Source organism: Pristiophorus japonicus, chromosome 2 (assembly GCF_044704955.1).
Source record: "Pristiophorus japonicus isolate sPriJap1 chromosome 2, sPriJap1.hap1, whole genome shotgun sequence".
Classification (NCBI taxonomy): domain Eukaryota; kingdom Metazoa; phylum Chordata; class Chondrichthyes; family Pristiophoridae; genus Pristiophorus; species Pristiophorus japonicus.
The window spans coordinates 226757662-226769831 of NC_091978.1; the positions used below are offsets into that span (position 1 = coordinate 226757662).

At 47.3% G+C, this 12170-nt stretch overlaps 1 protein-coding gene across 3 annotated transcripts in view; it reads right to left on the reverse strand.

Moving 5' to 3' along the window:
* The window catches only part of LOC139233217 (protein FAM47E), a 66705-nt gene extending 56565 nt beyond the window's left edge, over positions 1-10140 (reverse strand). For all 3 annotated transcript variants that reach the window (XM_070863884.1, XM_070863885.1, XM_070863883.1), the window contains exons 1-2: positions 9911-10140; positions 7836-8214 (exon numbers count right to left, since the gene is read on the reverse strand). In XM_070863884.1, the coding sequence (XP_070719985.1) occupies positions 7836-8214; positions 9911-9996 (465 nt within the window). In that variant the 5' untranslated portion in view covers positions 9997-10140. The remainder of the gene's footprint in view (positions 1-7835; positions 8215-9910) is intronic.
* Between the last annotated feature and the right edge of the window lie 2030 nt (positions 10141-12170).

The following is a 12170-nucleotide window of genomic DNA, read 5'->3' on the forward strand; positions in this document are numbered from 1 at the left end:
CACTCTGCAGCCCTAGTTATTTGATTTACCAGGACACTCGTCCCAGCACGCTTCAAGAGAAGCCAGTCCCAACGGAACAGCTCCCTCTTACCCCCGTACTTGTGGCAGTGCCCCATGAATTGAAACCCATTTCTCCCACACCAGTCTTTGAGCCACATGTTCACCTATCTGATCTTACTTACCCTGTGCAAATTTGCTCGTGGCTCAAGTCGTAATCCAGAGATTATTACTGTTATGTATGCAATAAAGGTACAAACTGAGTACTGTTTAACTGAACTAGGTACACCCTTGGCTCTGCTTTATTACGGCCTAAAGTGCCTGACTCACAAAATGGCTGGCCTTTTATACCAGAGCAGCACCATGTGCGTGCTGCTCAGTGGCCTCCAACAATGACACCATCTGGTGGCTACAAACAGAATGTACATACATGACAATACCCTCTTCTGAAATCTTGTCACAGTCTTTCACAGGTTGAGATGGTCCAGTACTTTATGCTCCTGGGTTGACTGTCTCAGTTCGATTCCGGCCTTGGGTGAATGTTCGGAGTTTGTTGTGACTGGTGGCTGGATGGCTGACTTGTTGGGGGTGGCAGTGGCCATGTCAGGAATTGCAAGTCCATTTTTATTGAACAAGTCCGTGATGGGAATTCCGGGTTCACTGATGACCCTAGAGTCCACTGAAGGCTGCTGGTAGGTTGGTTGGTCATCGACGGTTTCTTCATCCGACTGCTCTAGCTCATCTGTGTGCCTCAGCTTTGTTTGATCCATGTGTTTCATGCAAGTTTGTCCATTCTTGAGCTTAATAACAAATACTCTGTTGCCCTCCTTGGCCATGACTGTACCAGCGATCCATTTTGGACCTGACCATAATTCAACACATATACAGGAACATTCACAGAAATCTCGCATGACACAGTTGCGCAATCGTGGTACCCTTGTTGACTCTGTCTTCTGTATTCAACATGATTACGTAAATGCGGGGAGATAACTTGGTCTTAAGAGCTCTTTTCATCATGAGTTCAGCAGGCGAGGCCTCTGTGAGTGTGTGGGGTCTTGTCCTGTAACCCAGCAGTATGCAAGACAAGCGAGTCTGCAGTGACCCTTGGGTTACTCTCCTCATGCTTTGCTTGATAATTTGTACTGCACATTCTGCTTGCCCATTGGATGCAGGCTTGAACGGTGCTGATCTTACATGTTTTATGCCTTTAAGTTTTACAAACCCCTGACTGGTGAAGCACGACCCATTGTCGCTCACCATTATGTCAGGCAGACCGTGTCGTGAACATGACATTGAGATTCTCTATGGTTGCCGTGGACGTACTGGATGACGTGATTATGCATTCTATCCACTTCGAATAAGCATCCACCACCACTAAAAACATCTTGCCCAGGAAGGGATCTGCAAAATCTACATGGATCCTGGACTAAGGTTTGGATGGCCATGACCACAGACTCAGCGGCGATTCCGCTGGTGCTTTGCTGAGCTGCATGCAGGTGCTGCACAGATGCACGCATACTTCTAGCTCAGAATCAATTCCTGGTCACCATACGTGGGGCCTGACGATGGCCTTCATCATCACTATACCAGGATGTGTGCTGTGTAACTCACGCACAAACTTCTCTCTCCCTTTCTTAGGCATTACAACATGATTGCCCCACAATATGCAATATGCTGGAATACACAGTTCATCCTTGTGACGCATGTACAGTTTGGCCTCCTCGTACATTTGCTTAGGTATGGCAGACCAATCCCCTTTGAGGATGCAACCCTTTACCACCGGTAATATTGGATTCTGGTTAGTCCAGGTCTTAACTTGTTGAGCCGTGACAGGGGTACCTTCACTCTCAAAAGCATCCATGATTAACATTAAATCTGCCGGTTGTGGCGTTTCCGCCTCCGGAACAGCAACCGGCTCAAAGCATCGGCACAATTCTCTGTGCCAGGTCTGTGGCAAATGACATAATCATAGGCAGATAATGTCAGCACCCACCTTTGGATGCGGGATGAAGTGTTGGTATTGATACCTTTGCTCTCGGAAAACAACAAAATGAACGGCTTGTGATCGGTCTCTAATTCGAAGTTCAGACCGAACAGGTATTGATGCATCTTTTTTTAACACCGTATACACACACACTAACACTTCTTTTTCTACCATACTGTAGGCTCTTTCTGCTTTAGACAAACTTTGAAGTTTCCCCGACTCATTGCCTTTTTGAAACATGCAAACAATTCCATATGACGGTGCGTCACAGGCCAAAACTAAACAGTTACATGGGTTATAATGTACCAGCAGCTTGTTCGAACAAAGCAGATTGGTGGCTTTCTTGAAAGCTCTGTCTTGCAATGAGCCCCACACCCAGTTGTTGCCTTTTCTCAATAACATGTGCAGTGGTTCAAGTAAGGTGCTCAATTTAGGTCGGAAGTTACCAAAGTAGTTGAGTAGACCCAGGAACAAACGCAGCTCCGCCATGTCCAGCGGCTTGGGTCCATTCTTGATGGCTTTGGTTTTCACGTAGGTCTGATGCCATCAGCGGTGATTTTCCTCCCAAGGAATTCGACCTCCGGTGCCATGAAGACGCAAGTCTGAGTCCCAATCTGTCCAAACGCAGTAGAACCTCTTCCAGGTTGTTCAGATGTTCCTTGGAGTCATGACCGGTGATCAGGATGTCATCTTGGAACATGACGGTTCTAGAAACGGACTTCAGTAGACTTTCCATATTCCTCCGGAATATTGCTGCAGCCAAGCGAATTCCAAACGGGCTCCTGCGGTAAATAAACAGTCCTTTGTGCGTGTTAATGCACGTAGGTCTCTTCGACGTCTCAACCAACTCCTGCGTCATATAGGCCCGTGTCAAGTCCAGTTTTGTGAACGACTTCCCTCCGGCTAGCATCGCAAACAAATCATCAGCCTTCGGTAACGGGTACTGATCTTGTTTCGAAACCCTGTTGATCGTAGTCTCCACAGATTCTGACCTTGCCATCATTTTTCAGCACAAGAACAATGGGGCTGGCCCATTCATTAAATTCGACCGGTGATATGATCCCTTCATGCTGGAGTTTGTCCAGTTCAATTTCGACCTTCTCCCTCATCAAATACAGCACTGCCCGAGCTTTATGATGGACGGGTCTTGCATCTGAGTCCACATGGATCTGCATCTTGGCTCCCGTGAAGTTGCTGATACCCGGTTTGAACAGCGAGGGGAACTTGCTCAATACTTGGGCACATGTATCTTCCTCCGACGACAATGCCTTTATGTCTTTCCTGTCGCATTTGATTTTCTCCAACCAGCTCCTGCTGAGCAGCGTTGGGCCATTGTCTGGAACAATTCACAGCGGTAACTCGTGAACCGCACCGTTATACGTCACATTCATTTGTGCACTGTCAATCACCTTTATCAGTTCTTTGGTGTACGTCCGCAGCTTGGCGTTATCAGGGCTCAGCCTGGGCCTCACAATCTTAATATCTCACAGCTTATTAAATGCCCTCTCATTCATGATCGATTGACTCGCCTGTGTCCAGTTCCATCGATACCGGTATCCCGTTAAACTTCACATGAATCAAAATTGGTTTACTCTTGGTTATGAAAGAGTATAGTCCATATACTTCCTCCTCTGGCATCTCGGATTGCATATCTGGATCTGCGCTAGTCTGACTCTCATCCTCCACGTGGTGTGTCGCAGCTCGCTTTCTCATCTGCAGACACTTGCGCTGGAGATGCCCCACTCAGACAGCCTTTGCAACTATTTTGCTTAAATCGGCACTGCTGGTGCCGATGATTTCTCCCACAATGCCAACACGGAGAAGTCGGATACATTCCCGCTGTCGGACTTTTGGCAGCCACAGGTTTCGCGAACACAGCCGGATAGGCCCTGCCATGTGCTGCTCTGCCGAACGCCGAATCAATCGCATTTACAGTACTTGCCGAGGTTCGGTTCTTCACCGATATTTGCTTTAAACTCTTGTCTGTTGTCATACATGATTGAGCGATCTGGATGGCCCTTTTTAAATTCAACTCCTCCACCGCCAGAAGTTTGCGCAGGATCACCTCGTGGTTGATACCGATAACAAAGAAGTCCCGCAGCATGTCTGCCAACACTGTCCCGAACTTGCACGGTCCCGCTAGACGTCTCAGGTTGACAACAAATTCCACCGCGCTCTGGCCCTCCGATCGAACGCGTGTATAAAACCTGTATCTCGAGATGATGATGCCGTCATCTGGTTTGAGGTGCTCTCGTACCAATGTACACAACTCCTCATACGTTTTCTCTGTTGGATCATTAGGCATGAGTAGATTCTTTATCAGACCGTAGATCTTTGAACCGCACATAGTGAGGAACACAGCCCGGCGCCGATCTGCATCGCCGACCTCCTTCATTTTGTTGGCCACGAAGTACTGGTTCAAATGGCTCACAAAGTCTGCCCAATCTTCTCCCTCCACGAATCGCTCTAAAAATCCAATCGTGCTCATTTTGCAAACAAAGGTTCTTGTATTTTCATCGCCAAATGTTATGTATGCAATAAAGGTAAAAACTGAGTACTGTTTAACTGAACAAGGTACACCCTTGGCCCTGCTTTATTATGGCCCAAAGTGCCTGACTCACAAAATGGCTGGCCTTTTATACCAGAGCATGCTGCTCAGTGGCCTCCAACAATGACACCATCTGGTGGTTACAAACAACATTACATACATGACAATGACCTTTGTGGTTCTGCTTTTTAATTTAGCCCCTAGCTGCTCATACTCCCTCAGCAGAACCTCTTTCTTCGCTCTACCTAGGTCATTGGTACCAACGTGGACCACGACAACTGGAATTTCCCCCTCACTCTCCAAGTTTCTCTCCAGCCCAGAGGCGATATCCTTAACCCTGGCAACACAGCCTTTAGGACTCACCCTCTCAGCTGCAGAGAACATTATCTATCCACCTAAATATACTGTCCCCTACCACAACATTTCTCTTTACTCCCCCCACTTGAATGGCCCCCTGAAGCACGGTGCTGTGGTCAGTTTGCTCATCCTCCCAGCAGTCCCTGCTCTCATCCACACTGGGAGCAAGAACCTCATACCTATTGGACAAGAGCACCTCATAGAAGCACTCGGAAAAGTAAAAAGACACAAAAGTCGATGCACAAGAGTGTATGAACAAATATTTGTGTTAAGTTTCAGTTATTTTTAGGACACAGATAAATGTATTTCTTTGCACCACTTGACCATTTTTATTTGCTGCCTTGGAAGTGGCTTTGTTACTTGGAGTGCATGGTGAGACATTACTTATCCTCTAGCAATAGGTGTTTTGGTGACAGGAATGGCTTGATCATTGTAGGGATTCTTTATGGTGTTGTTGGTGGGGGCAGGGGGTGAGGAAAACTTAGTACAGCATGTGGCAGCCATATGGGTGCATTGGAGCAGTTAAGTAAATCTGGCCATGATGAGGCCATCCCTGGCAACAATGTGCGCCACTGCTGGTGCCATCTCCACCTCAGGTTCCTCCTCCTCCTCGACTTCCATCTACTCCTCTGATGAGGCTCTGGGCTCTGAGCCTTGCCCCTCCAGCAGCTCTAATCTTCGCTGCTGCACTATGTTGTGCTGGGCACACCAGATGATGATGATTCTGGAGACCCTGGCTGGTGCGTACTGAGTGGCTCCTCCAGATCTGTCAAGGCATCTGAAGCGCATATTCAACATGCCTATTTGCTTGCTCTATGACACATCTGGCTCTCATTATATCGCTCCTCAGCCTCAGTACTTGGTCTCCTCAAGAGTGTCATGAGCCACATTTTCAGTGGATAGCCCTCGTTTCCAAGCAGCCAGTCGGTAATTTTGTTCGGAGGCGCGAAGAGCTGTGCGAGGGTGAACTGGCACAGCACAAAGGAATCAAGACATCTGCCAGGCAATCTGGTGCACACATGCATGATGATTGTTTTATAGTTGCACATTGAGAGAGTTGAAGCCCTTGCAGTTCAAACATTTCTGGGTGATGAGGGGGTGCCTTGATGGCCACATATGTGCAATCGATGATGCTCTCCATCTGTGGAAAGCCAACCAGAGCCGCAAAGTCAAGCGTTCACTCAGTAACAATGGCTTCATCAGTGGCAAAGTTGACATCATTGGCTGACTTGTAAAACATGGCATTGGTTACCTGGGTGATGCATCTGTGGGTGGTCGACTGAGAGATCCTGCAAATATCTGCTGCAGATCCCTAGAAGGAGCCTGAGATGAAGAGCTTGAGGGCAGTGGTGAGTTTGACAGCCACTGGTAAGACATGTACCTCAGATCCTCTGGGCAGCAGGTTTTGTTCCAGCAAGTTACAAATGTCTGCGACGACCAGCGCGATAACCTGAGGCTTCTGAAGCACTGCTGCTCAGTCATGTTGAGCAAACTCATCCTCTGCCTGTATACCTTGTGTTGGGGGTATCGCCTCTGGCACGGTGCTGACCCCCTCTCTCCTGTGCAGTATCAGGTTGTTGAGGAGAAGGCTGCTGTTGTGGTTGCTGCTGCTGCTGGAGCTGTTGGTGCTGGGGCTCATCTTGGTCCGATTCTGAGCTCCAAGGTGAGACAGCATAAGCAGCACCCATGTTGATATAATAGATGGCAGGTAATTGTGGAGATCAGAGGCCCAATCCCTCAATGTTGTGATAGTGACTGTGGTGAGAGTGGCTTCTGAGGTTGCAGAAATGACCTGCAATCTGCTGACCGCTAAATCTCTACACAAAGTGGAGTCAGCAAAGGCCTTTCCATTAGTCAAGTAATCAGGTGTAATGTGGGAGTATTTGTGTTTTTCCCAGCTCTCAATTAATGCACTTGTACAATGGCCACTGAACTTCTGCCCCCACCCACCCCCCTCACAAGCGAGGTTCTCGAGGTGTATGATACCTGTGCTCGTGAAGTTAAAGCCAAAAGGTGCTGTTTAAAAACTCTCTTTCGGGTCTCTCAATAATCAATCAAGTCCTTGAATACTTGAATGAGGTTGCCTGCCTCTCCCAATCAGGTCTGTGACATGCCTCCAAACATGACAGAGTTAAATGCGGAAGTCAGCGGGTTCCTGACGTGCTGTCATTTTCCGCAAATTTAACTACTGACCCACCCCCCCAAACCTGCACGTTCGGCAACAGGAAAATTCCGGCCTATATCTCTTCATATATAATCTTAAATGGCCAATAGAAAGTAATGGAAAGTGCTGCAAGCAATCAGGATTTTTTTTAAAGTAACATTAAAAGTAAATTTAAACTGTAATGGTGTCATCAGTGAAAAGTGGTTTCACTTTATATCAACGCTAACATTTTTGCAGTGAAAATCCAGTTAGGCTCGGGCCCTGGCTTCAGATTCACACTACATCTTTGGCACTGGTGCGAAACAAAAGCAACATAACGCCAACACTACTGTTGTCCAAATGCAACCCAAATAAGGAGCCACTGTGGGATAGATTATGTTAAGTGAAGGTCACTTTGTCAGAAACATTTCTTTCTCATTTGGCAACTTCTTGTAAATGGAATACATATAGAACGTCGAACATCGAGAAGGGAGTTACAACTATGAAGCACAACTGAAGCATTCTGCTGCCACTTGAAATTATAAAAAGGAACTCAAATATCCTTAATACATCATTGCAACCCCAAGACTCTTTGCCTTTGTTTCCAGGTGTGCAAAGTTTAGTGTGATGTTAGAGAGAGAATTGTCAGTATTTGCAACAAAATCAACACTGTAAAATCAAATTACTTCTTGAGGGTAGCTGGTAGAGAAGATAGCAGATTTTATCTTATATAGAGAGATTTAGGTCTCTATATCAGTTTAAAATTAAAATTAGACAATGCCAGCATTTTGTCCATTATTTCCTACCTCTGGAGGCATTCCTTCTTCAAGGTGTGGATAAAGAGCTAATGGATGCTGACTCAAGCCATATTCAATCTCTTCCATCTGCTCTCTCTTAGCCTGTTGTAATGGTAAAGCCTTGGAAAAACATATCTGTGATTTAGTGAGCCTTTTTGACACACTCTGAACAGGTTTGAAAGTTTCTGTTATGTTCATGAGCAAAGGACTAGGACCAGTGCCTTTCTGGCTCTGGATTATAGTCAAATCCTCTTGTGTCTGAGGTGGATACCCATCACGAAAATCATCCAGCCCATTTTTCAAGAAGCGCCATCGATGTCCATTCAAAGCATCATTCAGCAAGTTAGGATTGTTTTTTAGGCACTTCGTCTTTAACCTCTCCTTGTACCTACAAATTGAAATAGGTTTTCAGTTTCATTCATTACCTGGAACCCTGCCTCACCATATCTTGTCTTATCCTCAAAACCACAGCCCTGGATTTACAGAGCACATTATTTTTATAGGGTCAGCTCCGCAATCATCACTATGCCCCTCCAGGAACAGCTACTTTCTGTTGTTCACAGCTTTTGTCTACAACACAAGTGGCAGGGCTAGTAAAGATGAATACATGCCTGGGCTCTGCCTTCGCTCCTATGTGCAGGTGCACTCAGTGGGGATATTGAGGACAGAAAAATTCAGATGGAATTGGTTGCAGATTGTCACTGAATCCTTGTGCAGAAGGCAGAGACTGAACAAGGGAGGTGACACTTCATGGGCAGTCATAGAAAAGTGCTTAAAATAGGAAGGAATGCAGGAATAAGAGGTGCAAGATGATGCAATGACCACACGGTGCACAGCAGAAGTTAGAGGAAGTGTACCTCAACAACAACAACTTGTATTAATATAGTGCTTTTAAGGTAGTGAAACATCCCAAGGCGCTTCAAAGAAGTATTATGAGACTAAAAATTTTGACACCAAGCCACATAAGGAAAAATTAGGGCAGATGAAAGAGGTAGGTTTTAAGGACCATCTTAAAGGAGCAAAGAGATGCAGAGAGGTGGAGAGGTTTAGGGAGGGAATTCCAGAGTTTAATTCTTAGGCAACAGAAGGCACGGCCACCAATGGTTGAGCGATTATAATCAGGGATGCTCAAGAGGGTAGAATTAGAGAAGCGTAGACATCTCAGGAGGTTTTAGGGCTGGAGGAAGTTACAGAGATAGGAAGGGCGAGGCCATGGAGGGATTTGAAAATAAGGATGAGAATTTTGAAATTAAAGCTTTGCTTCACGGGAGCCGGTCAGCGAGCACAGAGGTGATTGGTGAGTGGGACTTGGTGTGGACACAGGCCAAGTTTTGCATCACCCCTAGTTTACATAGGGTAGAATGCCAGCTAGGAGCATGTTGGAATAGTCAAGTCAAGAGATAACAAAGGCATGGTGAGGGCTTCAGCCGCGGATGAGCTGAGGCAAGGACGGAGACGGGCGATATTAGAGGTGGAAATAGACTGTCTTAGTTATACTGCAGATATGTGGTTGAAAGCTCATTTCAGGGTCAAATATGACACCAAGGTTGTGAACAGTGTGGTTCCGCCTCAGACAGAAGTTGGGGAGAGGATGGAATCAGTGGCTAGTGAACAGAGTTTGTGACGGGGACCGACAACAATGGCTTCGGTCTTCCCAATATTCAATTGGAGAATATTTCTGCTCATCCAGAAATGGATGTCAGACAAGCAGTCTGATAATTTAGAGACTGTGGAAGGGTGAAGAAAAGTGGCAGCGAGGTAGAGCTGGGTGTCATCAGCGTACATGTGGAAACTGACACTGTGTTTTCAGATGATGTTGCCAAGGTGCAACATGTAGATGAGAAATAGGAGGGGGCTAAGGATAGATCCTTAGGACACAGTCACTGAAGACAGTGCCCCTTTCAAGTGCCCCAAGTCTTCCAGTACTGCAGCAGCAATTAACCTTCCCTAAATGGCCAGGAACTTAATCCAGGAGCACGCCTGCATTATGCTATCAACTTGAAATAAAGAAGGTGGCCACTTCTGGACCACGCTGTATCAACAATAACATGGCACTGAACATTAGCTGGGAGGAAGAGACTTACCACGGCTGAGGAAGTGGCTCCCTGTCAGAAAGAATTTTGCTTAACTCAGATTTTCCAACCAGAACCGTGTCATACTTGTGGGCCATACTCGTGGCTTGTGCTTATTTCCGAAAAGATTCGGTTAGCTGCCGAGCGATGTTGTGCCTGCCACAAGAGCGAGGTGGCGGCATGGTTTGCCTTCAGCCGCCCGCTGTCCCGCAGCCGCTTGCAAGTCTGGCTGAACGCGCCGCGGAATCTGGCACCAGCTCTAAACAATGCGGTTGCTGGGATACCCAAATCGACCGGAAAACCCCGGATGTCCACTTCCATTCACAGTGCTGCCAGCGTTTTTAATTACAGGACAGCAGTTTTTTGGGGGGCAGGAGAGGAAGCAAATGTGGGGAGTGTGTGGCAAGTATCATGTATAATACTACACCACAGAATGAGGCCATTCGGCCGATCGTGCCGGTGCCTGCTCTTTGAAAGAGCTATCCAATTAGTCCCACTCCCCCACCCTGTGCCCATAGCCCTGCATTTTTTTCCTTTGCAAGTTTATATCCAATTTCCCATTGAAAGTCACGATTGAATTTGCTTCCACCACCATTTCAAGCAGTACATTCAAGATCTTAACACATTTCAATATTGGAAAATGTCTTACCATCTACCCCGGGTTCTTTTGTCAATTATCTTAAATATGTGCCCTCTGGTTAATGACCTGCCTAGTAATCCCGATTCATGCGAATTAATCGCGAGACACGCAATTTTTATGGAAAATTTAGCCCAACTTGTGATCTCGCTATTCAGCAGCGAAATCTCGCAATTTTTTTCTTGGGGAATGATGCTGGGCAGGAGTTAAACAGCTCAGCAGTACTCCGATTGGTTAGTGCATGGCATCGCCACTCAGCATGTGCCATGGCGATCGGAACGCACCCTGGGAGCATGCACACGGGGATTAGAACCTTTGGTATTCCATTCCTGTGCCACGTGTACCCAGCACTCTCTCCGCATGCACCCCAACTCGTGGCTTGCGTTCCTGGGGACCCAGCCGGAGACTGCACGTGGTGTGCTCTTTTCCCATAGCACTTCAAATCATGCAGAGGAAAGAGCGTGGAGCGTGCTTCAAGGGCTGAAAGCATTATCAGGACTGAGCTGGTGAAAGTGGGAGCTGCCACTCTTTCAGAGATTATAGGAGACACTGTGAAAGTCGGGAGTCTAAATCAAAAATTGTAGAAATACATCACTATAATAACCGGGAGCTCACCACCAACATTCCAACGTGAGGCTGAGAACTTCGTGGATAGCACATTTCGAGAGGTGGCCACCCCGCAGCTTAAAAGTGTACAGGCAGAAAGGGAATGGGTGACCACCAGACAGAAGAGGAGGACCAGCCAGCTCGTGCAGGAATCCCCTGAGTGCATCTCGCTCTCCAAGCAGCGGCGATGGTTCCTCTGGGCAGTGCAGCCAGAGCCAAGCCCATGGCACCACAGGTGGCTCAGCTGCACGGGGAGTGGGGGGGGGTGGGTGGGGAAAGAAGAGTGGAAGAGCAATAATTGTAGGGGATTCAGTAGTTAGGGGAGCAGATGGGCGTTTCTGCAGCCGCAGACATAACTCCAGGATGGTAGGATGCCTCCCTGGTGCCTGGGTCAAGGATGTCACCGAATGGCTGTGGGGCATTCTGGGGGGGGGGGGGGGAGAGGGTGAACAGCCAGAGGTCATGGTCCATATCGGTACCAATGACATAGGTAGACAGAGGGATGAGGTCCTGCAGGCAGCTTTTAGAGAGCTAGGAGAGAGATTAAAAAGCAAGACCTCAAAGGTAGTAATCTCCAGATTACTCCCGGTGCCAGGTGCTAGTGAGTACAGACATAGGAGGATAGGACAGAAGAATGCGTGGCTGGAGAGAGGGAGGACATTAGATTCCTGAGGCATTTAGACCATTTCTGGGAGAGGTGGGACCTGGACAAGCCAGATGGGTTGCACCTCAACAGAGCCGGGACCAGTATACTCGCTGGGGGTGGGGGGGGGGGAGGGTGGCAGAGGAGGTGCCAGTGTTGTTAGAGAGGGTTTACACTAGCTTGGCAGGGGGATGGAAACCTGCGAATAAATTCAGTAGAGAGAGAAGCAAAGGTGGAATTGGAAAGCAGGAAACTAGAAAGTGAATTTGGAAGACAGAGGAAACAAGGGCTAGAAAATAGACAACAAGGATGTTTGGCAGTGCTAAATGGTATATACTTCAATGCAAGGAGTCTGGGGAATAAGGCAGATGAGCTGAGAGCATAGA